We start from the raw sequence: 26,883 nt of genomic DNA, 5'->3' as shown, positions 1-26,883 counted from the left end.
GCTGGTGGTTCTGGGCTCAGGGACTTCGATAGCCAGGCTAGCTGTACTCTGCCCTGGATCCCCGCCCACTGTCTCAGTGCAGACCCCAGCCAGACATCAGGGTGAGGTCTCGTAAGTACTGCTGTGACCCCTAACCCTAACCCAGGCTTCTTAACCAAGGGGACCAAGCACATATACTGATTAATAACTATCATTGGCCGGGCACAGGGGCTCACTTCTGTCATCCCAGCACTTTGGGAGGACGAGGTGGGCGGATCACCTGACCTCAGGAGTTCGAGACCAGCCTGGCCAACATGGTGGAACTCCGACTCTACTAAAAGTACAAAAATTAGCTGGGCGTGGTGGCAGGCACCTGTCATCCCAGCTACTCAGGAGGCTGAGGCAGGAGAATCGCTTGAACCTGGGAGGCAGAGGTTGCAGTGAGTGGAGCTTGTGCCACTGCACTCCAGCCTAGGCAACAAGAGCAAGACTCCGTCTAAAAAAAAAAACAAAAAGCTATCATCATGGATGTTATTAGAGTCATTAGCAGCATCAGAAATCCCAGGATCCAGGACCAATCACTGTCTGGGCCACCCTTGTTATGTGCACAGGACACCTGAAAGCCAAGAAGGAAGGATGAGTTGACCATCCTACAACTTGCTTTTCTGTGTCAAGCCAGAATCCCGGTCGGACTTTTCTCCCTGACACCATGTTAGCTCTGCGTTCGTTTTTGTTTTGTTTTGTTTTGTTTTTTTCTGAGACTCACTCTGTCGCCCAGGCTGGAGTGCAGTGGCACGTATCCTATCGGCTCACTATAACCTCTGCCTCCCTGGTTCAAGCGATTCTCCAGCCTCAGTCTCCCAGGTAGCTGGGATTACAGGCCCACACCGCCACACCCAGCTAATTTTGGTATTTTTAGTACAGATGAAGTTTGTACTAAAGCTCTTGATCTCAAGTGATCTACTTGCCTCAGCCTCCCAAAGTACTGGGGTTACAGGCATGAGCCACCACGCCCGGCCAGCTCTGCATTCTTAAAACAAACAAATGAAAAAAAGAAAAGGGACCAAGCATGGTGGCTCACGCCTGTAATCCCAGCACTTTGGGAGGTCAAGACAGGCAGATCACTTGAAGTCAGGGATTCCAGACCAGCCTGGACAACATGGTAAAACCCCGTCTCTACTAAAAATACAAAAATTAGCCAGGTATGGCAGTGTGTGCCTGTAGTCCCAGCTACTTGGGATACTGAGGCATAAGAATCGCTTAAACCCAGATGGCAGAGCTTGCAGTGAGCTGAGATGGTGACACTGCACTCCAATCTGGGTGACAGTGCAAGACTTGGTCAAAAAAAAAAAGCCTTTGCTTTCAATACACTTTGACCTTAGAATTACTTTTGATCTCTAACCTAGCATTACCTGAGGGAAAGCAAACATTGCCTTGATAAGAAGAAAGTTACCAACATTGGGGTTTCCTGAGAGCACTGTGGGCCCATCTCCAGACTTTCTGATTCAACTGGTGTGGGTTGCAGGCTGAGGGCTGGAATTGGTAAACACTTGCGGGTGATTCTTATACACAGCCAGGCTGAGGAGCCCCCGACCTAGACATAGGGCTTCTCCAGCCTGAACGTACAGATGAGTCACTCAGGGATCTTATTTTTTTTTTTTTTTTTTTTTTTTTTTTGAGATGGAGTCTCGCTCTGTCACCCAGGCTGGAGTGCAGTGGCATGATCTCAGCTCATTGCAACCTCTGCCTTCCGGGTTCAAGGGATTCTTCTGCATCAGCCTCCCGAGTAGGTGAGACTACAGGCGCCATGCCACCATGCCAGGCTAATTTTTGTATTTTTAGTAGAGACAGGGTTTCACCATATTGGCCAGGCTGGTCTTGAACTCCTGACCTCATGATCCGCCCTCCTTGGCCTTCCAAAGTGTTGGGATTACAGGTGTGAGCCACTGCGCCCGGCCAGGGATCTTTTTAACACATAGCTTGGACTCAGATTGCCTAGGGCTGACCCTAAGGTTCTGCATATGTTAAAAGCTCCCAGGGGAAGCTGTACTGCAGGCCCTGTACTGTGGACCAGGCTTTCTGAGGAAAAATTTCTAGAGCAATGCTTATGAACACTCCAGGCCTCAGAATCACCTGAGGAACTTTTATAAAACATCACGCTCAAGGCCCACACCCAGTCCAATAAATCAGAATTTATGGGTGTGGGACCAGGACGCAATGCTATTTTTAAACTCTACAATACTTCCCTGGTGTGGTCACTGCTGAGACCCACCAATCTAGAGAGTCACCAAGGAGCCACCATGGGAACACTGAACCTCTGCAAATGCAGGGACACAGGGGCACAATCTCAGCCCCACTGCAACCTCCGCATCCCGGGTTCAAGCGACTCTCCTGCCTCAGCCTCCCAAGTAGCTGGAATTACAGATGTGTGCCACCACACCTGGCTAACTTTTGTATTTTTAGTAGAGACAGGGTTTCACTATGTTGGCCAGGCTGGTCTTGAACTCCTGACCTCAGGTGATCTGCCTGCCTCAGCCTCCCAAAGTGCTGGGATTACAGGCGTGAGCCACCGCGCCTGGCTGTTTTATTTTTTAAATCATGTTCTTGTCTTTCTTTAGTAAAAGTTCAGGAAAAAAGGTTGTTTTTTTTTTTTACAGACAGGGTCTTGCTGTGTTGCCCAGGCTAGACTTCAACAACTCCGAGCTCAAGCAATCCTTCCACCTTGGCCTCCTGAGTAGCTGGGATTACAGCCACGTGTCACCATGCACAGCACCAAAAACGGTTGTAAGGGAAGGTTAAAACATACTCAAGGTCTTCTTCCTTTCTGGGAAATACTTGGGCCATGACCCAAGCTCTGGGGTACCTGAAGGAAGGTGAATCCCAGCTGGAGGCCTGGAAGAGAGGCCTGGCCTCTAGCAGAGTGTCTGCCTCCTCAGCTCCCCCTAATCTGTTAGTGAGGACTAATGGAGGCCAAAGCTGCTATGAGCTGTTGAGTTAATTTTAACCCACGGACTTAAGACCACAAGACACTGGAGCTGGGGGAATGGACTTGCCAAGGCCGAGACTCAGGGACACAGCTGGGAACCAAGGCCCCTCTCCTGGGTTCCACCCCGCACTGTGCTTCTCTGAGAAATGTCTACATCGGACCGGGTGCGGTGGCTTACACCTGTAATCCCAGCACTTTGGGAGGCTGAGGTGGGCGGATCACGAGGTCAGGAGATCGAGACCATTCTGGCTAACACGGTGAAACCCCATCTCTACTAAAAATACAAAAAATTAGCTGGATGTGGCAGCAGGTGCCTGTAGTATCTGCTACTTGGGAGGCTAAGGCAGGAGAATGGCGTGAACTCGGGAGGTGGAGCTTGCAGTAAGCCAAGATCGCACTACTGCCCTCCAGCAAGACTCCATGTCAAAAAAAAAGAAAAAAAGAAAAGAAAAAGAAACGCCTACATCAGGCCGGGCACAGTGGCTCATGCCTGTAATCCCAGCACTTTGGGAGGCCGAGGCGGGTGGATCACTTGAGGTCAGGAGTTCGTGATCAGCCTGGCCAACGTGGTGAAACCTCATCTTACTAAAAATACAAAAACTTGCCAGGCATGGTGGTGGGCACCTACTTGGAAGGCTGAGGCAGGAGAATCCCTTGAACCCGGGCAGCAGAGCTTGCAGTGAGCCAAGATCGCACCATTGCACTCCAGCCTGGGTGACAGAGTGAGACTCCGTCTCAAAAAAAAAAAGAAAAAAAAGAAGAAAAGAAGAAGAAGAAACATTTGCATCGCACTTCCTATGGGCCAGTCTTCTCAGGATATAAGTGCATTGTAAGTGAAATACGCACCATTGTAAGTCGAGGAGCATCTGTCTATGGAGAGCAGAGAAAACCTCATAAATTCTACCCTAGGAATAAGAGAAGGGAGCAGGAGGGGAAAAAGGGGACCAGGGAGGGTGGGGGATAGCTGGGGAGACTGTTAGGAAGGTTCACAGTCAAGGTTGAGGGAAGGGTGCTTGACCCAAAGAAAAAAAGTAGGTGATGGCAGCTCAGAGGACAAGAAGAAAAGAGGCTGCAAGCTCAGATCCCGAAGGATGGGAGAAATATGCCAGGACCTGGTGGAGTCTGAGACCTGAATGTGGACACTGAAACTGCACATGAAGCTCCAAGACCCTGCCGGGTAGAAAGGACAGGCAGAGAACACAGCGCCGTGTGGACCACATCTTACCTAGATCTGCCATCCACTGAACCAGCATGTGGACGAACGTGGCCAGCACATTGCCCCCGTTGAGTGACGCGGCCACCCCCAGGTAGGTCCTGCCAAAGTATGGGAAGTAGGCGACTGGGGCCGTAGGGTCTGGAGTCTCTCCAGGCTGGAATCCCGAAGGCATGGAGGCTGCCAGCTGAACCGAGGTGCTGATGTTGAGAACTGGGGTCCAGAGAAAGCAGAACTTAGGCCTGTCGGGATAACTCAGAGGTCACGAGTCACAGTTCGGCAGTGAGAGAGGGTGGGGTTTTAAAAATTATGTCCAGGGTAGTTAGAAGGGTAAGGTGTTGAAGAGATGTTGATCAAAGGATTTTTTTTTTCTTTTTTTTTTTTTTTTTTGAGACAGGGTCTCGCTCTGTCACCCAGGCTAGAGTGCAATGGTGCGATCTTGGCTCACCGCCTCACAGGTTCAAGCAATTCTCTGCCTCAGCCTCCCGAGTAGCTGGGACTACAGGTGTGAGCCACCACACCTGGCTAATTTTTGTATTTTTAGTAGAGATGGGGTTTCACCATTTTGGCCAGATTGGTCTCGAACTCCTGGCCTCATGATCCATTTACCTTGGCCTCCCAAAGTGCTGGGATTACAGGTGAGCCACCGCACCCAGCCAATACTCCTCCTTTCTTTTTCTTTTTTTTTGAGACAGAGTCTTGCTCTGTCACCCAGGCTGGAGTGCAGTGGCCAGATCTCAGCTCACTGCAAGCTCCTCCTCTCGGGTTCACACCATTCTCCTGCATCAGCCTCCGGAGTAGCTGGGACTACAGGCGCCTGCCACCTCGCCCGGCTAGTTTTTTGTATTTTTTAGTAGAGACGGGGTTTCACCGTGTTAGCCAGGATGGTCTTGATCTCCTGACCTCGTGATCCGCCCGTCTTGGCCTCCCAAAGTGCTGGGATTACAGGCTTGAGCCACCGCGCCCGGCGATACTCCTTTCAAGAGGTAGAACCTGATTCCCCTCCTCGTGAAAAGGGGGCTGGACTTAGTGACTCACTTCTAGTGAACGAAATAAAGGCCAAGAGACAGTGTGTGACTTCAGAGGCTAAGTCATAAAAGGCACTGCGGCTCCTGTCTCGGTCACGCTGTCTTGTGGATCACTTGCTCTCGGGGAAGGCAGGTGCCACGTCGTGAGCAGCCCTGTGGAGAGCCTCACGTGCCAGGGAACTGAGGCCTTCTGCTGACAGCATCACACATGGGCTCGGGGGCAGATCCTCCAGGCTCAATCAAGCCTTTGGAAGACTGCAGCTCCAGTGTGAATGCAACTTCACAAGAGACTTTGAGCCAGTCCATCCCGCCCCACTCAGAATCCTGACCCTCAGAAACTGTCCAAAATAATAAACGCCTGTTGTTTGAGGCTACTATGTATCAGGGTAATTTGTTACACAGCAAAAGAAAACTATGACAGGGTAAGACCTCAGACAAAGGGCTTTATCCTCTGGAGAGGTTTCATTCATTGACAGGGAGTACCACTCTTGCTCATTTCCAAAGTATTCTCTCTTTTATGTTGTGGCTTTTGTTTTTGTTTTTGTTTTTGAGACAGAGTTTCATTCTGTCGCCCAGGCTGGAGTGCAATGGTGCAATCTCAGCTCACTGCAACCTCTGTCTCCAGGTTCAAGTGACTCTCCGGCCTCAGCCTCCCGAGTCGCTGGGATTACAGGCACATCCCACCATGCCCAGCTAATTTTTTGTATTTTTAGTAGAGACAGGGTTTCACCATGTTGGCCAGGCTGGTCTTGAACTCCTGACCTCAGGTGATATACCCGCCTTGGCCTCCCAAAGTGCTGGGATTACAGGCCTGAGCCACCGCGCCCAGCCCCAAAGTATTCTCTTAACACCTTCCCTGTCACCAGCAGGGGGAAATCCCCTGGACCCAGCACAGAGTGGATGTTTTCTCCTCTAATTCCAGGCCACAGCTTGGGGACTGTTCCAGCAGCGCCTTCTCCACTTCTCATGAGACCTAGCTAAAAAGCCTGCTTGTCCCAATCTGTTTACGGGCCAGAGTTCAGCATCCAATTTTCCCACCCACTCAGGGGGTCAAAAGCAAAGAGAGCAAAAAAAAAAAGCCTCAGGAAGCCAATACTGTTTGCTTTCTGCCACGTCAAGCTTCCCACCGTGACTACAAACTGGAAGCAACACGCCCTCTACCATCCTCTCGGGTGGAGGCAACAACACTTTTGTTTCTTTCACTCTCACTTACATTTTGTAGCATTTATCAGTGCTGTTTGAAAAATTCCAGCGGCTGGGCACAGCGGCTCACGCCTGTCATCCCAGCACTTTGGGAGGACGAGGTGGGTGGATCGCCTGAGGTCAGGAGTTCAAGACCAGCCTGACCAATATGGTGAAACCCCGTGTCTACTAAAAATACAAAAATTAGCTGGGCATGGTGGTGCGCACCTGGAATCCCAGCTACTTGGGAGGCTGAGGCAGGAGAATTGCCTGAACCCGGGAGGCAGAGGTTACAGTGAGCCGAGATCGCATCACTGCACTCCAGCCTGGGTGACGGAAAGGAAAGGAAAAAGGAAAGGAAGAGGAAAAGAAAGGAAAGGAAAAGGAAAAAGGAAAGGAAAAGGAAAAAGGAAAGGAAAAGGAAAGGAAAAAGGAAAAAGGAAAGGAAAGGAAAAAGGAAAAGGAAAAGGAAAGGAAAGGAGGGGAAAAAGAAAAGAAAAGAAGGGGAAAAAGAAAAAACTCTAATCAGGAGGCCATTAGACAAAGGTGGCTCTAGTACTGTGAATTCCTATGTGAACAAACGAAACCCCAATGTAAACAGTAAAATGAAACTGGAAACTACACCAATCAGAAACCACCAACGAACCTCTAACTCGGAATTGTCCACTCTCACCAGTCAGAACTATTTTCTGTGTCTGGCTTCTCCAAACACCTTATGAAAGTCTTCCCTCATGCCCCTCTCAGTGGTGTACTAGCCACCTGCTCTCTAGTGCTACCCTGATTCATGGATCACTGAATGCTCAAATAAACTTCTTAAAATTTAAAGGTACTTAAGTTTTTCTTTTCCTTTTTTTTTTTTGAGACAGAGTCTCACTCTGTCACCCAGGCTGGAATGCGGTGGTGTGATCTCAGCTCACTGCAACTTCTGCCTTCCAGGTTCAAGCAATTCTCCTGTCTCAGCCTCCTGAGTATCTGGGATTACAGGCGTGCGCCACTACACCCGGCTAATTTTTGTATTTTTGGTAGAGATGAGGTTTCATCATGTTGGCCAGTCTGGTCTCGAACTCCTTGCCTCAAGTGATCTGCCTGCCTCGGCCTACCAAAGTGCTGGGATTACAGGCGTGAGCCACCATGTCCAGACAAGTTTTGCTTTAATCAGATCTGGTGGCGTAAGTGGGATCTGAAGTCACCCACCTCGTGATGACCTCTGGGAGCAACAAGCAAACGGGCACAAGTACCCACTGAGCTTCTGCACTCACTGCTTCTTACTGCACATTTGCAGGCCGTCACCAGTAAGCCCTCTTGGACGTATGAACTCCACAAGTTGTGTTAAGTTCACCTAGTTACTTGGACTTTTTATTTTTATTTTTTTTTTTGAGACAGAGTCTCGCCCTGTCGCCCAGGCTGGAGTGCAGTGTCCGGATCTCAGCTCACTGCAAGTTCCGCCTCCCAGGTTTACGCCATTCTCCTGCCTCAGCCTCCCGAGTAGCTGGGACTACAGGCGCCCACCACCTCGCCCGGCTAGTTTTTTTGTATTTTTTAGTAGAGACAGGGTTTCACCAGGTTAGCCAGGATAGTCTCGATCTCCTGACTTCGTGATCCGCCCATCTTAGCCTCCCAAAGTGCTGGGATTACAGGCTTGAGCCACCGCGCCCGGCCGCAGCTCTGCTTTTTAAGCATTCTTATGCCTTGGTCAAAATCTTGAGCTCAGAGCAAAAATGAAAGGTATCCCTGTTTGGCATAGAAAATGCTTTGTCTGCCCTATTGAAATTATTTTCTTTGTCTTGCTTCTGCAAATACTTTATGAAAATTTCCCCTCTTGCCTCTTCTGACAGAGTGCTAACAGTCTGGTGATACCCTGATTCACAAATCACTGAATCTTCAAATAAACTGTTTGTTTGTTTGTTTGTTGTTTTTGAGACACAGTCCCACTCTGTTGCCCAGGCTGGAGTGCATTGGCACAATCTCAGCTCACAGCAACCTCTGCCTCCTAGATTCAAGCAATTCTCTGCCTCAGCCTCCCGAGTAGCTGGGATTACAGGTGCCCACCACCAATCCTGGCTAATTTTTTGTATTTTTAGTAGAGATGGGGTTTCACCATGTTGGCCAGGCTGGTCTTGAACTCCTGACCTCGTGACCACCTGCCTCAGTCTCCCAAAGTGCTGGGATTACAGGCGTCAGCCACTGCAACCAGCCAAATAAGCTTTTTAAAATTTAAATGTACTTAAGTTTTTCTTCTATCCAACATTCAATCCTTTTTCAGCTATGTGTATATGCCACATTTTAAAAATTCATTCACGGCCAGGCATGGTGCTCACACCTGTAATCCCAGCACTTTGGGAGGCTGAGGCAGGTGGATCACGAGGTCAAGAGATCAAGACCATCCTGGTCAACATGGTGAAACCCCATCTCTACTAAAAATACAAAAATTAGCAGGGCATGGTGGCGCATGCCTGCAGTCCCAGCTACTTGGGAGACTGAGGCAGGAGAATCACTTGAATTCGGGATGCAGAGGTTGCATCGAGCCAAGATTGTGCCACTGTACTCCAGCCAAGTGACAGAGCAAGACTCTGTCTCAAAAAACAAAACAAAACAAAACAATTCATTCATTAGTTGATGGACATTTAGGTGGTTTCTACTTTTTGGCTATTATAAATAATGCTGCTGTGAACGTCTGTGTACGAGTTTCTGTGTGGACATCATTTGTTTTCAGTTCTCCTGGGTGTATTTCTAGGAGCGGAATTGCTGGGTCCTGTGGTAACTCCATGTTTAACACTTGAGGAACTACCAGCTGTTTTCCAAAGAGGCTGTACCTTTTTACAATCCCACTAGCATGTTCTCACCCTTTTTTTCAAGTTTAAATCATTTTGCATTTAAGCACTGATTTTGCAAAACATAGTATATAAAGGCAAACTAAATTTACATAATTTAAATTGTTATTTTTCTTTTTTTTTCCTCTAGAGATAATGCCTTAAGAACAACTCAATTTGTTTACGTAAATTGCCTTCAGCCTACATTGCAGTAATATGTTAGAAGATTTTACATGTATTTTGGAAGAATTCACACAGAAAAAGCTGCTTTTTCAATAAATGTGGCCAGCTTCACATCTCTTTTGGTCAGTCCACCACAGTCATGTGGGGCGAGAGTTATCTGGACCTTGTTTTATACATTGAACCATCATCTTCTCTGCTTGTAGGGCAACTCAGGACCTAAAGCCAAATGCCTGATTAAAAATTTGGAAGGAGAGGCTGGGCACGATGGCTCACATCTATAATCCCAGCACTTTGGGAGGCTGAGGCAGGCAGATCACAAGGTGAAGAGATTGAGACCAACCTGGCCAACATGGTGAAACCCCATCTCTACTAAAAATACAAACATTAGCCGGGCGTGGTGGCACATGCCTGTAGTCCCGTCTACTCGGGAGGATGAGGCAGGAGAATCACTTGAACCCAGGAGGTGGAGCTTGCAGTGAGCCGAGATCCGGCCACTGTACTCCAGCCTGGGCGACAGAGCGAGACTCCGTCTCAACAAAAAAACAAAACAAAAAAAAAAGTTGGAAGGATTGGAAGGAGAATGCTTTGTAGATGGCATCTCTCTCTCACTCAATTCCTGCCATCCTGCTGCTTTCAGATTGAGCATAGCTTGGTTCCTCTCCTCTGCTGTCAACCTGTGAGTACCTGACAACACAGCCACCAGCCCTGGGCTCTGGCCTCGCAGCACCGCCAAGCGCCATGTCGCCCCACGTTCTCACGTTTTTAAATGGTTGAAAAGAAATTAAAAGAAGAATTTTTCATGACACATGAAAATTATATGGCATTCCTATTTCAGTGTCTATGAACAATGTTTTACTGGAACACAGCGACACCCGTTCATTCACATATCGTCTAGGGCTGGTTTCGAACTCCTACAGCAGAGCTGAGCAGTTACAACAGACTGCATGATCCACAAAGCCGAAAATATTTACAGAAAATATGTTCTGCCCTTTAGAGAAAAGGAGACAATCCCTGCCCTAGACACGGCTGCCTCTACCCTTACCATGAATACAGAAAATATCCTGCACTTTCTTGTTTCGTTTTGTTTTGAGACGGAGTCTCGCTCTGTTGTCCAGGCTGGAGTACAGTGGCGCGATCTCGGCTCACTGCAAGCTCCGCCTCCCAGGTTCCAGCAATTCTCTGCCTCAGCCTCCCGAGTAGCTGGGACTACAGGCGCCCGCCACCATGCCTGGCTAATTTTTGTATTTTTAGTAGAGACGGGGTTTCACCATCTTGGCCAGGCTGATCTTGAACTCCTGACCTTGTGATCCGCCCAGCCTCGGCCTCCCAAAGTGCTGGGATGACAGGCGTGAACCACCGCGCCCGGCCAATTCTACACTTCTAATCAGATCTGACATCACTTCCATCGACAAACACACAGTAACCAAAACCCTCATCAGCTCATCTGTTTTCTTGGGCCCGTAGTCACATAGAAACCAGACAGCTAGAAAGAGCCATTTCCCTCACCCGACCCCACAGGGGGTCAGCACAGATGGCCGGTGCTCAGGGACAGAATTTGCCCTGCTGGCCTGTAAGCTCCCTCCATAGAGGATTTTACCTGCAAGGAAGAGGGTGCTTTTCACCTTTACAGAATAATGATCTCCAGCAGGATGCCGAGACTGCTAAGCTCCGCGTGCCTGCAGACTCGCACAGCGTTGGTGCTTACGAGGCAGGCAACAGTGTAAGTCTGAGGACAGGACAAAAGAAACACTTACCTGCATCTGTCCTCTGGGCCATGCAGGAATAGACAGAGGCCTGTAAATCACCCAAGGCCACTCCCACCTCCGTCCCCTCCGGGATTTCAAACCACATGTGGGAAGTTCTGCCTGCCACACTGCCAGGCTCGGCAATGTCCGGGAGCAGGTGGACGGGAAAACCTGAGCTCCTCAGTCTGGAAAACAAAAGTGGACGCCTACGTGGATCCACACTTAGGTTTCTGGAGTTTAAGGGATCCTTCCTTCCTTTCCCCCTCCCTCCCTCCCTCCCACCCACCCTCCCTTTCCTCTCTCCATCCCTCCCTTCCCTTCCCTCCCTCCCTCCCTCCCTTCTCTCCCTCCCTCCCTCCCTTCTTTCCATCCCTCCCTCCCTCCCTCCCTTCTCTCCATCCCTCCCTCCTTCCCTCCCTTCTCTCCATCCCTCCCTCCCTCCCTCCCTTCTCTCCATCCCTCCCTCCTTCCCTCCCTTCTCTCCATCCCTCCCTCCCTCCCTCCCTCCCTTCTTTCCATCCCTCCCTCCCTCCCTCCCTTCTCTCCATCCCTCCCTCCTTCCCTCCCTTCTCTCCATCCCTCCCTCCCTCCCTCCCTTCTCTCCATCCCTCCCTCCCTCCCTCCCTTCTGTCCATCCCTCCCTCCCCCCCTTCTGTCCATCCCTCCCTCCCTCCCTCCCTTCTCTCCATCCCTCCCTCCCTCCCTTCTCTCCATCCCTCCCTCCCTCCCTTCTCTCCATTCCTCCCTCCCTTCCTCCTCTCCATCCCTCCCTCCCTCCCTTCTCTCCATCCCTCCCTCCCTCCCTCCCTCCCTCCCTTCTCTCCATCCCTCCCTCCCTCCCTTCTCTTCATCCCTCCCTCCCTTCTCTTCCTTCCCTCCGTCTCTCCACTCCTTTCCTCCCTCCCTCCCTCCCTTCCCTTCCCTCCTTCTCTCTTTCCCTCCCTTCGTTCCCTCCCTCTCTCCATTCCTTCCCTCCCTCCCTTCCCTTCCCTCCTTCCCTGTCTTCCTCCCTTCCTTCCTCCCTCCCCCGCCTCCCTCCTCCCTTTCCCCTTCCTTCCTTCCTTCCTTCCTCCCTCCCTCCCTCCTTTCCTTTCTTCCTTCCTTCCTTTTCTTTCCTTCTTTCTTTCTTTTTTACTTATTTACTTTTTTGAGACAGAGTCTTGCTCTGTTGCCCAGACTGGAGTGCAGTGGCACCATCTCAGCTCACTGCAACCTCCGCCTCCCAGGTTCAAGCAATTCTCCTGCCTCAGCCTCCCTAGTAGCTGGGATCACAGGTGCACACAGCCATGCCCGGCTACTTTTTGTATTTTTAGCAGAGAAGGGGTTTCGCCATGTTGGCCAGGCTGGTCTTGAACTCCTGACCTCACATGATTCACCCGCTTCAGCCTCCCAAAGTGCTGGGATTACAGGTGTGAACCACTGCACCCGGCTCCTTCTTTCTTTTTTTCAGACAGGGTCTCACTCTGTTACCCAGGCTGGAGTGGAGTGGTGTGATCACTGCTCACTGTAACCTCAACTTCCCAGGCTCAAGCAATTCTCCCGCCTCAGCCTCCCAAGCAGGCGTACTCCCCCACACCCAGCTGCTTTCTTTTTTGTTGTTGTTTGTTTCCAGGAAACTCTGCACAGGAAAGTGTTATAGGACACACGTGGCCGAAGAGGGGATAGAATTCAGAGCCGTCACAGGCAGCTTCTCTGGCTTTTTTAAAACCATGAGCTTAGGCTTTGTCAGTAGAGTACACTGGCTTTCATAAGCTTAGGATTCACCGTCCGGGAAAGAAAACAAACAACACAAGCAGCCGTGATCAAGTCCAGCCTCCCCTGTTTGAAGGGAGCTCAAAAACTCTGCGAAGGGAGGCAGCCGGAGGTCCAGCGCCTTTACGGTTGGTTAGCACAGTCCAAACCAAAGTCAAACACAGCAGACTCCTGAATATCAAATGCGTTCGTCACTCAGCGTTAGTGAATGGGGGGCTGTCCATTGCACACAACATGCTGGAAAGTCCTTTACCTGAACTACCAGGTGCTTTTTGTTTTATTTCAGAGCTCAGAATTTGGGCCCTGAAGGAAGTGAACTTACAGGGCACTGGATTTCTGTACCTGAAAAGGCAAATGATTGTTGAAAAGAACTTAAAAGGCATCCTTCAAGCCTACTATCCCTAGTTCTTTTTCCTTTTTTTGGAGACAGAGTCTCGCTCTGTCCCCCAGGCGGGAGTGCAGTGGTGCAATCTCGGCTCAATGCAACATCCGCCTCCTGGGTTCAAGCGATTCTCCTGCCTCAGCCTCTGGAGTAGCTGGGACTACAGGCACCTGCCACCATGCCCAGTTCATTTTTGTATTTTTAGTAGAGATGGGGTTTCACCATGTTGCCCAGGCTGGTCTCGAACTCCTGACCTCAGGTGATCCACATGCCTCAGCCTCCCAAAGTGCTGGGATTACAGGCATGAGCCACTGTGCCTGGCCCTCTAAGTTTAAGTATTAAAGAGTGAAAGCTGTACTCTGAAACCTACAGACTGGGCCCACGGTCACAGAGAAGGGACAGCCCAGCCGGGGTCTGGGGGGTTGGGGAAGAGGACAGCATGGCTGAAGCCCCTATCCCAGGGCTCAGGGTTACACTTACACTTGGCCCACCCATGCCCTGTGACTGGGACAGGCTGGGGGCACTGGACCCTGATCCTGGCCTCCGGGAACCCTCCACCACTCCCAGATGGGAAAGCTCCCACTGAAGCAGTGGCTCTGGGGTTGCCCTTCGGATTGGAGCAGGAGGAACAGCCTGTAAGGATGTGTGATACTCACATCTCCACGTTCCAGCTTTGGCTCTGCGTGTTGAAATAGCCCCAGCTAGCAGCATTCTGGTCGGACATCAGGGGTCTTGGCAAGCCACACAGCATGGCAACCACATAGTCATGGATGGTACCGGCTGCGTCGTAGGACTTCAGGGACTCCGGGCTGTTTTTCATACCAGAAACAACTCAACATGGTATAACATGAACTCAGAAGCATGTGCCGCATCTAGCAGCAGGCAGCGGGGACCAGCTGTGCCATGGCCAGGTGGCAGCCACAACCCCACATGCTATGGCTCAAGTCCAGCTGGGTCCCTGGGATCAGGACCTTCCAGCTGCCCCAAGCAAAGCCAGCCTAAGTCAGCCCCAGGGGAAGGGCCTCAGAGGAGGAAGTGTCAAGCCTGGGAAAGCAGACGTCGGCCTCCGCAGCAGCCTCGCAGGCCTGAGCACACTGCAAACTCTCTCCGTGACCCCCAGCAAGTCACTTGCCCTCTCTGTCCCTTCCTTTTCCCATCTGGATGGGAACTGGATAACCAATAGAGAGCCCTCTGCAAAAGGATGCGGTTCTGGACCCCATCTAGGTCCAGGCCATGCTCCCTCTTGTCCTGCCAAGACACATTCACTGCAGCACAGCCCAGCAGGCAGGGTGATGCTGACGCAGCCCATTCTCATTCTCCCAGAAACCCAGCCCCCAAGTCAAAGTGCAGTTGCCCATACCAATATTTCAAAAGCCAGAAGATAGTTGCACAGCCAAAGCCCGTGGCCACACTGAGATGAGACTTCGGCTGGGGTAGAGACGCCAGGAATTCGCTGCTACATCGGCCATCCTGCCACGTGACCAGGTGGCTAACAGCTCGGGGCTCAAACACAGGGGTAATCCCTCCCTCTATCCATTCACAGCCTGGAACAAAAGAGATGGCCAAAAATGAAGAAAAGAGCAATTGACTAGGCATGGCACGGCCTTGATACTACTCTGCTGGTGAGTGACAAAGTATGTGCGAATGGTCCCATGATAAAGCCTGGCGCACCTGTGGGTCCTGATGGCACTGGCTTTAGTGCTTGCCTCTACCACATAATGACTGTGGGACCCTGGGCACATCACATACTCCCTCCGTTTGCAACACTTCTCTGTTTCTTTTTACTCTTTTTCGAAGTTGATATCGCATCTCCCCACATCCCGTAAGAGAAGATGTTTGGCACAATCTCAAGTTCCCCGGCCTCTGTCCCTCCAACCCTCATCATGACAACATTATCTAGGCTTCCTGCTACTTGATTACCAGTAAATTTTCTCTTTTCCTTAGGTCTTAGCTGATTGATTTTTATTTTATTTTATTTTATTTTTGAGACAGAGTCTCACTGTGTCCCCCAGGCTGGAATGCAGTGGCACGATCTCGGCTCACTGCAACCTCCATCTCCCAGGTTCAAGGAATTCTCGTGCCTCAGCCTCCCGAGTAGCTGAGACTACAGGCCCACGCCACCACGCCCAGCTAATTTTTTGGATTTTTAGTAGAGACAGGGTTTCATCATGCTGCCCAGGCTGGTCTCCAACTCGTAAGCTCAGGTAATCCACCCGCCTCAGCCTTCCAAACTGCTAGGATTACAGGCATGAGCCACCACGCCTGGCCCTGATTGATTTTTAGATGTCCAAATTTACTTAAAAAAAATCTGACCATGAGATTTTTTTCATTTGTGCCTTGTGACATCCTCTGGATTTCTCTCTGCTCTTATTCAGTGATTTCGCCCAAGGCCAATTTCAGTGACAGTCTTTCCAGGCAGTGTCTGAAGACCCAGATGCCTCCAGATATTTTTCATGTTCCCATCTTTGAATGCCAGTTTGATCAGTTATAACAGTCTGGTTCTGAGTTCCTTCCCTTCCATGCTTAAAAGCACTTTTTGTGGCCGACTGTCGCAAATTATTCACTACTCCTCCCACTAAGAGGTGGCATCTGAATCCTCTTCCCTTGAATATAGAATCACCTTGGTGACGTGCTTGACCAGGAGAATGTGGAGGCAGTGACATCTTGGGACTCCCAAGACTAGGTCATAAGAAGTATTGCAGCTCCCACCCAAGCCTCTTACCTAACTCTCTCTGGAGCAATCAGCCTCCAGATAAGAAGTGTAACTACATCGAGGCCGCCATGCTGAGGAGAGCACGGGCAAAGAGCAGCCGGCATACCGTTTCCAGGTGAGCCCGGCCTCCAAGGTACCAGGCATTGAGTAAAGCCACTATGACTCCCCTGACCAGTCTGTCCACCAGATGAACACTGACAAGCAACCTCCACCATCTCCATGTACGAGCAGCAGTGGGCTAAGCCTTGCCCAATCCCTGACCCAAAAAATCATAAAATCATGAGATGATAAATGCTTGTTGCTTTCAGTCACTAGGTTGGAGGTAGTTTGTTATGCCGCAATAGGTCATCAAAATACTACTCCTGGTCAGGCGCAGTGGCTCACGCCTATAATCCCAGCACTTTGGGAGGCCGAGGCAGGCGGATCATCTGAGGTCAGAAGTTCAAGACCAGCCTGGGTAACATGGCGAAACCTCATCTCTACAAAAAATACAAAAATTAGCCAGGCATGATGGCGCATGCCTGTAATCTCAGCTACTCGGGAGACGGAGGCAGAAGAATCGCTCGAACCCAGGAGGCAGAGGTTGCAGTGAGCTGAGATCACGCCACTGCACTCCAACTTGGGCGACAGAGTGAGATTTCACCTCAGAAAAACAAAACAAACAAAAAAATACTACTCCATTGTCTTTTCACATGGAGTGTTGCTGTTGAAAAAAATCTAATGTCAATCTCACCCTTATTCTTTCATATGGGATCTGATCTTTTGCTCTGCAAGCTTTTAGAATTCTGTCTTTGAAATCCTTAAACGTTCACTAGAATATATCTAGCTGGGCATTGTCTTTATCTCCTCTTTGACATTCTATGGGCCCTTTCAGGCTGGGGTGTTCCATCTTATTTTGCCAGTTATAGGAAATTTTTCTCCATTATTTCTTCAAAGATTTCCTCCTCTCCATTTTTATTTTTCCCTTTCTGGTCTCCTATTATTTAGATGCTAGTGCTTCTATTTGTATCCTCAATATCTGTTACCTCGTCAGACGCGGTGGCTCACATCTGTAATTCCAGCACTTTGGGAGGCTGAAGCAGGTGGATCACTTGAGGTCAGGAGTTCAAGACCAGCCTGGCCAACATGGTGAAACTCCTTCTCTACTAAAAATACCAAAAAAAAATAGCTGGGCTTGGTGGCGGCACCTGTAGTCATAACTACTCGGGAGGCTGAGGCAGGAGAATGGCGTGAACCTGGGAGGCAGAGCTTGCAGTGAGCTGAGACCACACCACTGCACTCCAGCCTGGGCAACACAGCAAGACCCCATCTCAAAAAAAAAAAAATAGCCAGGCATGGTGGCAGGTGCCTGTAATAACAGTTACTCGGGAGGGGAGATTTAGCCAGGAGAATCACTTGAATCCGGGAGGCAGAGGTTGCAGTGAACCCAGATCGCACCATTGTACTCCAGCCTGGGTGACAAGAGCAAGACTCCATCTCAAAAAAAATATAAATAAATACCAGTTTTCCACTCCCTTTGCCAACTCTCGACATTACTGAACATTTTGATTTCTTACCATCCAATGGGTGGAGAGTGTTGCGTTGTTGTTTTCACCTGCACTGCTCTAATTACTGACAATGCTGAACATCTTTCCAGATGTTTACTAACCATTTGTATTTCCTCTTCTAGGAATAACCTGTTGATATCCTTCCCCCGTTTTTCCACAGGGCTGCTTGTTCTTAGTTACTGGTTCTCTGCATGTCCTGACCTGTCCTTTGTCCACTATTCACTACCAGATATTTTCTCCCTGTCTGCTGCTCGCCTTTTAGCTTTCTTTTATGATCCTGGTTTCTCTTCTGCTTTTACTGAGCCTGAAAATGGAGTCTGGAAACCGGCGTAACCACAGGCCTTTCAGAAGACACTAATCGCTCCCTCTCCTCCCCTCCAGCTCGCTCCGGGTGCCCTCACTGAAGCACTTAGCTCTCTGCTCAGGTTACTCCTGCCCGTCTGTGTTGGCTGTTTTGGAAGGTAGAGGCTTTGTTCCTTCATTTCTATCTCTCCCCCAGGGCCTAGCAAAGGGCTTTATATGCTGTAGGTAGGGAAACCAAACCGAATTAAGGCTGCCATTAAAATCGGCAAGACTGGATCCCAAATGTGATTTCACTTAACTCCACGAAGCAGGTTCACCGTCACCGAACTGTGGCTTTCCTCCTTCCCAGAAACAGAAAACAAACCCAGAAGGCATGTGGGCTGGCTCAATAAAATATGAAGCAGCTCTTTCCAACGATGTGGCTGATGGTTTGTGTGGTTGTTAGAGAGCCCAGGAGACAGGCAGAAAGGAAGGCATGTGACCGGCCACCATCATCGGCTCTCTGCTGTCCTCTTTGGGAAGGGTTTTCGTATTAAAAGGACATTTATTCTCCTTAATGCAAAATTAAGGAGTTTTAAAAGCTTTTACAATCTAGACTCCCTCTGAGAGGTTAGCCTTGACACCCTAATCGCCTTCTGCTCCCGCCACTGCTTGGTGCCAAGCAGCTCCCACGGCCCGGCGGGCCCGACGATAGGTGGACAGGAGGGAGGAAGGGGAGGAGGAAGAGCCTGCATCGGCTCCTACGATTGCCCGGCCCCATCCTGGGGGTGATTAAAGGGTGCATCACTAAGTGCCAGTCCCACTGACAGGCGAGTCACCATGCACTTCGGGGCACTCTAAATTGCCGTCTCTCCATGCAGAAAGGGATGAATCCAACGTTCAAATCCTCGTAACTACAGCCCCCCAAAGTAGCCATCCATCTTCTGCTTAAAATGTTCATCTGCAGTAAAATGTTGATTTTGTTGAAGCTGAGTGATGGGTGTATGTTGGTTCATAGCACGATTCTTCCTATTTTTGTTTGTCTCAATTAAATCTTTTATAATGTCTTTTCTTTCTTTTGAGACAGAGCCTTGCTCTGTCGCCCAGGTTGGAGGGCAGTGGCGCGATCTCGGCTCGCTGCAACCTCCGCCTCCCGGGTTCAAGTGATTCTCCTGCCTCAGTCTCTCGAGTAGCTGGGATTATAGGCACCCGCCACCACACCCAGCTAATTTTTAGTAGAGATGGGGTTTCACCATGTTGGCCAGGTTGGTCTCTAGTTCCTGACCTCGTGATCTGCCCGCCTCAGCCTCCCAAGGTGCTAGGATTACAGGCGTGCCTGGCCAATATAATTTCTTTTAAAGTTTGATTTGTTGTTGTTTTCTGAGACAGGGTCTTGCTCTGTAGCCCAAGCTGGAGTGCAGTGGAGCAATCACAGCTCACGGCAGCCTCAACCTCAAGGGCTCCAGTGATCCTCTCACCTCAGCCTCCCAAGTAGCTGGGACTACAAACGTGTTGCACCACACCCAACTTATTTTCACATCTTTTGTAGAGATGGGGTCCCACTATGTTGCCCAGGCTAGTCTTGAACTCCTGGCCTCAAGCAATACTCCTCCTACCTTGGCCTCCCCAAGTGTTGGGATTTACAGGCATGAGCCACCACACCTGGCCTTAAAAAGTTTTTTTAATGCCTGCCATAACAGGGAGCTCCCAACTTCCTACAGGAGTCTCATCCTTCCTTGGACATTCTGCTGGGAAGTCTCTCACTAAGCCACTGTGTCCCCCGGCAGCTCTGGTCCTTCACCAAAAACAACCCCGCCAGGCCTTTAGAAGCTCCTTGAGGCCGGGCGCGGTGGCTCACACCTGTAATCCCACCACTCTGGGAGGCTGAGGCGGGAGGATCACGAGGTCAGGAGATCGGGACCATCCTGGCTAACACGGTGAAACCCCGTCTCTACTAAAAAATACAAAAAAACTAGCCGGGCAAGATGGCGGGCGCCTGTAGTCCCAGCCAGTCGGGAGGCTGAGGCAGGAGAATGGCGTGAATCCGGGAGGCGGAGCTTGCAGCGAGCGGAGATCGTGCCACTGCACTCCAGCCTGGGCCACAGAGCAAGACTCCGTTCAAAATAAATAAATAAATAAATAAATAATAAATAAAAGCTCCTTGAACAGACTTGGATTCAAAAGTGGGGTTCACTTGCTGAAATATGACCCTGAGCATATTATTCTAACCTCTCTGAACCTCAACCTCTCATCTGCACAATGGGGACAACAGTGTAACCTATGTGACCAGGTTGTTGGGAATATCCAATGGGATCATGCAACTGATGTCCTCAGCCAGGCACCAGGCATGTGAAGTGCTCATTGTGGTTTTACTGTCTTAGTTCTCCTCCTCAAGGCCAAATAGAACAGGTTACCCACCTCTGTACTGTGGCAAACCTTCAAAAGACAACCAACTAGAAATGCTTAGCAACTGAACCCATAAAAAGGATATGTCGGCGGGGCGCGGTGGCTCACACCTGTCATCCCAGCACTTTGGGAGGCTGAGGTGGGTGGATCATTTGAGGTCAGGAGTTCGAGTCCAGCCTGACCAACATGGTGAAACCCTGTCTCTACTAAAAGTACAAAAATTAGCTGGGCGCAGTGGTGGGCGCCTGTAGTCCCAGCTACTCTGGAGGCTGAGGCAGGAGGATCACTTGAACCCGGGAGGCAGAGGTTGCAGTGAGCTGAGTTTGCGCCACTGCACTCCAGCCTGGGCAACAAGAGTGAAACTCCATCTTAAAAAGATATATATATATGGCCAGGCACGGTGGCTCACGCCTGTAATCGCAGCACTTTTGGAGGCCGAGGCAGGTGGATCACAAGGTCAAAGGATCAGGACCATCCTGGCCAACATGGTGAAACCTCATGTCTACTAAAAATACAAAATTAGCCGGGCGTGGTGGCGGGTGCCTGTAGTCCCAGCTACTCGGGAGGCTGAGGCAGGAGAATCTCTTGAAACCGGGAGGCAGAGGTTGCAGTGAGCCGAGATCACACCACTGCTCTCCAGCCTGGGCAACAAGAGTGAGATTCCATTTCAAAAAAAACAAAAAGCAAAAAAGATATGCCCTGGAATTTTCAAAATCACAAATATGTAAACAACGACAAATGTGCCCCAATTCAAAAGCGTGCCCTCTGTGTCCTGGCACCTCCTGCGGCCACAGCCAATCTCTTGGTTGTCTGCACTAACGTTCTGAGATACTGACATGGTAAAGAGAACGCTGTGGAAAAGGCACTCTGCTGGATCCTTCAGGAGAATCCAAGAAAACGCTCTCTTCCCTCTTCGTGGATCCCTCTTCGTGGATAACGTGCTGATGACGTGGGAGTGGGCAGTCCCCTTGTTCACCTCACATTGGTACAAACAGAATGCTCACCCACGCAGGAGGCAGCCGTGTTCGTCCATTCCAAGAAACAACACCCTATTCCCAGTGCAGGATAACCCGACCCTTCTCAGAAAGCCCTGCGGCTCGCGCGGCCCTGCTCTCGCGCGGCCCTGCTCTCGTTCTAGAAGTGACTGCTACCAGCCTGAGACCATCCCTGAGCCCAGCATACCTTGGCCTGTTTTCCAGAACACGACTCCATGCATCTGGCCCGACACCCCGATGCCCACGACGCTCCGGAGCTGCTGCCGGGGAAGGGCAGCAAGGCACTCGTGCAGGGCCTGGAGGATTCTGCTCACATCCTGCTCTCGCCCCTGGAAGCAGAAGAGAACACACTGGGCAGGGGGAGGCGCAGGCCTCCCAGGATGTCCTGGAGCAGGACTGTGGTGGGCAGCGTCCATTCCCCAACTTCACAGTTGAGGTGCTGCTGCCGGGGTGTTGCAGCAAACTGCCCGGGCCTGCCCTCCACTGGGGTCAGACTCAGCTGAGAACAGCATTCTCTGTGCTTTAAACAGAAGAAACAAGGCCAGGCACAGTGGCTCAAGCCTATAATCCCAGCACTTTGGGAGGCCGAGATGGGCGGATTACCTGAGATCAGGAGTTCAAGACCAGCCTGGCCAACCAACATAATGAAATCCTGTCTCTACTAAAAATACAAAAAATTAGCCGGGTGTGGTAGCGCACACCTGTAGTCCCAGCTACTCAGGAGACTGAGGCAAGAGAATCGGTTGAATCAGGGAGGCGGAGGTTGCAGTGAGCTGAGATCGTGCCATGGCACTCCAGCCTGGGCGACAAAGCGAGACTCCATCTCAAAAATAAAATAAAATAAAATTAAAAACAACCACAGAGGAATCCACAGAAAGTTCAGAAGAGAAAAAGGGGAAGAGAGTTGTGGCTCACTCCCCAGTAAATGTCAGCTCTTTGAGGAACTAGAAAAGCTAAGATCTTAGAAAGGCATTCGAGGGCTGAGTTCTCAGACATCTTGCTTCCCTCCAGGGAGAGCTGTCTTCCCCTCCTCGGAAACCTTTCACCTGCCCCTGTCAGTCTGCGGCCTTGGTCAGGGGCAGCTCTTGGCTCCTAACAAGCAGGAACAAAGGAAGAGAAAGAAGGGAGGAGAGGAGGGGTAGGATGGGGCAAGGAGTTCAGAGGAAGCACAGCCTTTTCCTAGGGAACAGCCCCACAGCCCAGCAAGGATTCTACAGGCAAGAGAGACCACAGCCAAGAGGAAGTGGAAGGCAAGAGGCACAGAGAAGCCAGGTGGCTACGCAGGATCCCCAGAAGGAGGAAAGAAAAGCAGGGTGGGGACATGGGGGTGGTGGGCAGGAAGAAGGGTTCTGGGAAGAGACATTTGGTTATACCCTCACTGTCCAATACCAAAATCGTTAGCCACATGTGGCTAGTCTGAATTGAGATGTAAATAGAAAAACGCATCAGACTACAATCTAGTATGACAAAAAATATACACTATCTCATTTAATCCTTTTTTTAAAACCCATGGCCACGTGGAATCTCACTATGTTGCCCTGGCTGGTCTCAAATTTCTAGGATCAAGTGATCCTCCTGCCTCAACCTTCCCCGTAGCTGAGATTATAGACGTGAGCTGCATATAGCTGCATAGGCTAGAGTGCAGTGGCGTAATCTTGGCTCACTGCAACCTCCGCCTCCCAGGTTCAAGTGATTCTCCTGCTTTAGCCTCCTGAGTAGCTGGGATTACAGGCTCAAACCACCATGCCCAGCTAATTTTTGTATTTTTAGTAGAGAGGCAGTTTCGCCATGTTGGCCAGGCTGGTCTCCAACCCCTGACCTCAGGGACTTGCCTGCCTTGGCCTCCCAAAATGCTGGGATTACAGGTGTGAGCCACCACACCCAGCCTTGATTATCATACATCAAAATGATAATGTGTTGGATACACTGGGTTAAATAAAATACGCAATTAAAATTAATTTCATTTGTTTCCTTTTATTCCTTTTAACAGGGCAGCTAGAAAATTGAAAAGGCCACGCCTGGCTCCATTTGTAGGAGTTACATTTCTTTTTTTTGTGAGACAGAGTCTTACTCTGTCACCAGGCTGGAGTGCAATGGCACGATCTTAGCTCACTGCAACCTCCACCTCCCGAGTTCATGCAATTCTCCTGCCTCAGCCTCCCGAGTAGCTGGGATTACAGGCACGCATCGCCATGCCCAGCTAATTTCTGTATTTTTAGTAGAGACGGGGTTTCACCATATTGGCCAGGCTGGTCTTGAACTCCTGACCTCAAGTGATCCGCCCACCTCGGCCTCCCAAAGTGCTGGGGTTACAGGCGTCAGCCACCGCACCCGGCTGCAGATATGACTATAGATCACTGGTTCCTACTTGGGGTGGTTTTATCACCCACAGAACACTTGGCAACATGGAGACATTTTTGGTTGTCACATCTGGGGAAGAGGGGCAAGTGTGGCCAGCATCTAGTAGGCCAGAGATGCTGCTAAACATTCTACAACGCGCAGGACACCCCTCACCACAACAAAAACTCTGCAGCCCAAAATGTCAGCGGTGCCAAGGTTGAGAAACTCTCTACTACACAGACTAAATCACAGTAGCGCTGTTTGTCCCACAGCATGATTCATACGTGGTGTGGGGGGTCATGACTGGTCTCCGCTAAGCACTTCATTAGACAGGTGTGGCACAGCGGGTGGGACTGAAAGCACAGAACAGCCTGCTGAAAGCTGGGGAGGGAGTGCAGAAAAGTTTTCAAGAAGTAGCCATGCCGGGCAGGGTGGCTCATACCTGTAATCCCAGCACTTTGGGAAACCCAGGCGGGTGGATCGGTTGAGGTCAGGAGTTTGAGACCAGCCTTGCCAACATGGTGAAACCCCCTCTCTACTAAAGCTACAAAAAACTTCGCCAAGCATGGTGGCGCGCACCTGTAATCCTAGCTACTCGGGAGGCTGAGGCACGAGAATCACTTGAACCCGGGAGGCAGAGGTCACAGTGAGCAGAGATCGCACCACTGCACTCCAGCCTGGGTGACACAGAGAGACCCTATCAAAAAAAAAAAAAAAAAAAAAAAATTGCCCTATTTCAAGAGAAAGGGGCACTTTCTGAGCCTACTCTCCCCTAACCCCAGCTCTCCTGCTCACCCCACCAGGGTCAGAGCCAACTTTGCCTCCAATTCATAGTCCTTTAAGTAAGAATCCTTTTAATATGCCCTAATGCCCCAAGCAAACTCATCTTGAAAGCTTCCATACAGATACAAAGTGCTCCTGAAATCCCTATCCTCAGAAATGCTTCTGAGCCAAATGGACCCTGAACGCTAAACAACCGTGTCCATGCATGTGGCTAGAGCTTGTGAAAAACAAAGCTGGGCCGGGCGCAGTGGCTCACACCTGCAGTCCTAGCACTTTGGGAGGCTCAAGTGGGCAGATCACTTGAGGTCAGGAGTTCGAGACCAGCCTGGCCAACATGGCGAAACCCTGTCTCTACTAAAATTATAAAAATTAGCCAGGTGTGATGACTCACACCTGTAGTCCCAGCTACCCAGGAGGCTGAAGCTGGAGAATCGCTTGAACCGGGAGGCGGAGTTTGCGGTGAGCCAAGATCACGCCACTACACGCCAGCCTGGGCAACAGAGTGAGACTCGGTCTCAAAAAAAAAAAAAAAGAAAAGAAAAGAAAAAGAAAGCTCTTGGGAGTGGATATTGGCTCAGAAAAGCAAGGTTTGTGGCTGAAAAGGGCCTCAGAGGCTGCCTATTCCAACTCAGAGAACAAACTGAGGCCCAGGAAAAAGTCATATGAGGTTACACAGAAAGTCCCTTGCTATTAATTTCTATTGTCAATTAGCTGAACACAGTTCACTTTTCCTTTTTAGGGAATTAACGGGGTCCAGCTCTGAAGATTAACATCTTTTCTTAACCCACCTACACCTCCAACAGAGCCCATGATCCTGAAATTGTCCATTTCTACCTTGTAGCTTTCACAAGCCAGTAGCTGTAGTGTATAATTATCAACCTCACCCTTTTTAAAAACAAATTTTTAAGACTTTTTAAAAAATGTCTATATGCTCTCAAGATGTGTTTCCTGCAGGATGTCTCAGCCTTTGAGGCTGGGGGTCTTTGGCTGACCAGGGTTTTTCTTTTCTTTTCTTTTTTTTTTTTTTTTTCTTTAGAGACAAGAGTTTTTTGCTCTTACTGCCCAGGCTGGAGAGTAATGGCACGATCTCGGCTCACCACAACCTCTGCCTCCGGGGTTCAAGCGACTCTCTTGCCTCAGCCTGCTGAGTAGCTGGCATCACAGGCACACGCCACCGGCTAATTCTTTTGTTTGTTTGTTTTTGTTTTTGAGACGGAGTCTCTCGCTCTGTCCCCCAGGCTGGAGTGCAGTGGCCGGATCTCAGCTCACTGCAAGCTCCGCCTCCCGGGTTCACGCCATTCTCCTGCCTCAGCCTCCCCAGTAGCTGGGACTACAGGCGCCCGCCACCTCGCCCGGTCTAATATTTTGTATTTTTAGTAGAGACAGGGTTTCACTGTGTTAGCCAGGGCGGTCTCGATCTCCTGACCTCGTGATCCGCCCGCCTCGGCCTCCCAAAGTGCTGGGATTACAGGTGTGAGCCACCGCGCCCCGCCCAATTTTTGTATTTTTAGTAGAGACGGGTATTCTCCCATGTTGGTCGGGCTGGTCTCGAACTCCCGACCTCATGTGATCCGCCACCTTGGCCTCCCAAAGTGCTGGGATTACAGGAGTGAGCCAGCGCGCCCGGCTGACCAAGGGTTTCTTGGTCCGCATTCTGCTTCTGTGGAGTGAGCCAAGAGCCAGTTAGGCCTGATCTGGCATCTGGTTTCCGGAGGAAAAACCCGGACTCTGCCCTGGGCAACAAACTGAATCCTGAACTTGAGGTCACAGGGCAGGTGTGAGCAGCGGAGAGCAGCAAGACTGAGACAGAGGCGAGCAGCAAGAGCGGTCATTCCATACACACAGGAGGGCAGTTCCTCCAAGGTCAGGAGACACAGGGCACAGGGATCCAGGGCCAAGTGCAAGGCCCCCAGAGGACGCCAGAGAGTCGGGGGGCGGGGATCGGTCCCAGCAGGTGGGAAGGATTCTGGGACCAGACCTAAGAGATCATGAGCACAACTGCTGCAGGCAGAGGGGCCCCGGAGAAGCTGGGGACAAGCTGCAACAGACACTTCCTTGCGGAAAGGGCTGTCAGGGAGGCCTCCTGGGGTGGAAGAAGGTGGTCAGGAGGCTCCTGCAGGCGGCGCGGCCCGGGGGCGCTACCTCACCTGGGGCCCGGCCCCCGCGCTCTCGACCGCCGCCTCTGCCCGCGCAGCGCGGGCACAACTCGCCAGCACAGCGAACCCGGATGGTTCGTCTGGCGCGGCCCTCAGCAGAGCTGCCTTCACAGATGTGGTGCCCAGGTCAATGCCGAGGGTGATCGGCCGCGCAGCCATTATCTCCCCGACCCGCACAGCTCCGGTCTGCAGCCGGCGGCCGCACAAGTCCGCGGCTTTCACTCGGGAGGGCGGGGCAGGGGCGGGGAGTTGCCTGCCAATCTTTCAGCCACATGGAGGTTTCTCGTCTTCCCATTGGCCGGGAAAGGCGAGCCAATCTTTCAGCTACATGGAGGTTTCGCGTCTCCCCATTGGCCGGGGTAGGCGGGTTTCCACGCAACCCTCTCGGCGGGCCCCAACTA

General features: G+C 50.7%; 1 protein-coding gene across 3 annotated transcripts in view; it reads right to left on the bottom strand.

The window, feature by feature from the left end:
- Positions 1-26,883, bottom strand: part of SHPK (sedoheptulokinase) — a 31,270-nt gene that overhangs the window by 1,830 nt on the left and 2,557 nt on the right. Inside the window, exons 1-6 of one of the 3 annotated variants that reach the window (XM_010382207.1) lie at positions 26,474-26,717; positions 21,391-21,532; positions 14,621-14,804; positions 13,917-14,069; positions 11,136-11,311; positions 4,191-4,391 (exon numbers count right to left, since the gene is read on the bottom strand). In XM_010382207.1, the coding sequence (XP_010380509.1) occupies positions 4,191-4,391; positions 11,136-11,311; positions 13,917-14,069; positions 14,621-14,804; positions 21,391-21,532; positions 26,474-26,641 (1,024 nt within the window). In that variant the 5' untranslated portion in view covers positions 26,642-26,717. Of the gene's footprint in view, positions 1-4,190; positions 4,392-11,135; positions 11,312-13,916; positions 14,070-14,620; positions 14,805-21,390; positions 21,554-26,473; positions 26,718-26,883 lie in introns of those variants that run through there. The other 2 variants (XM_030922617.1, XM_010382208.2) reach the window with 2 other exon arrangements.

Source organism: Rhinopithecus roxellana, chromosome 19, assembly GCF_007565055.1.
Source record: "Rhinopithecus roxellana isolate Shanxi Qingling chromosome 19, ASM756505v1, whole genome shotgun sequence".
NCBI lineage: Eukaryota > Metazoa > Chordata > Mammalia > Primates > Cercopithecidae > Rhinopithecus > Rhinopithecus roxellana.
This window is presented reverse-complemented; position numbering and strand designations above follow the sequence as displayed.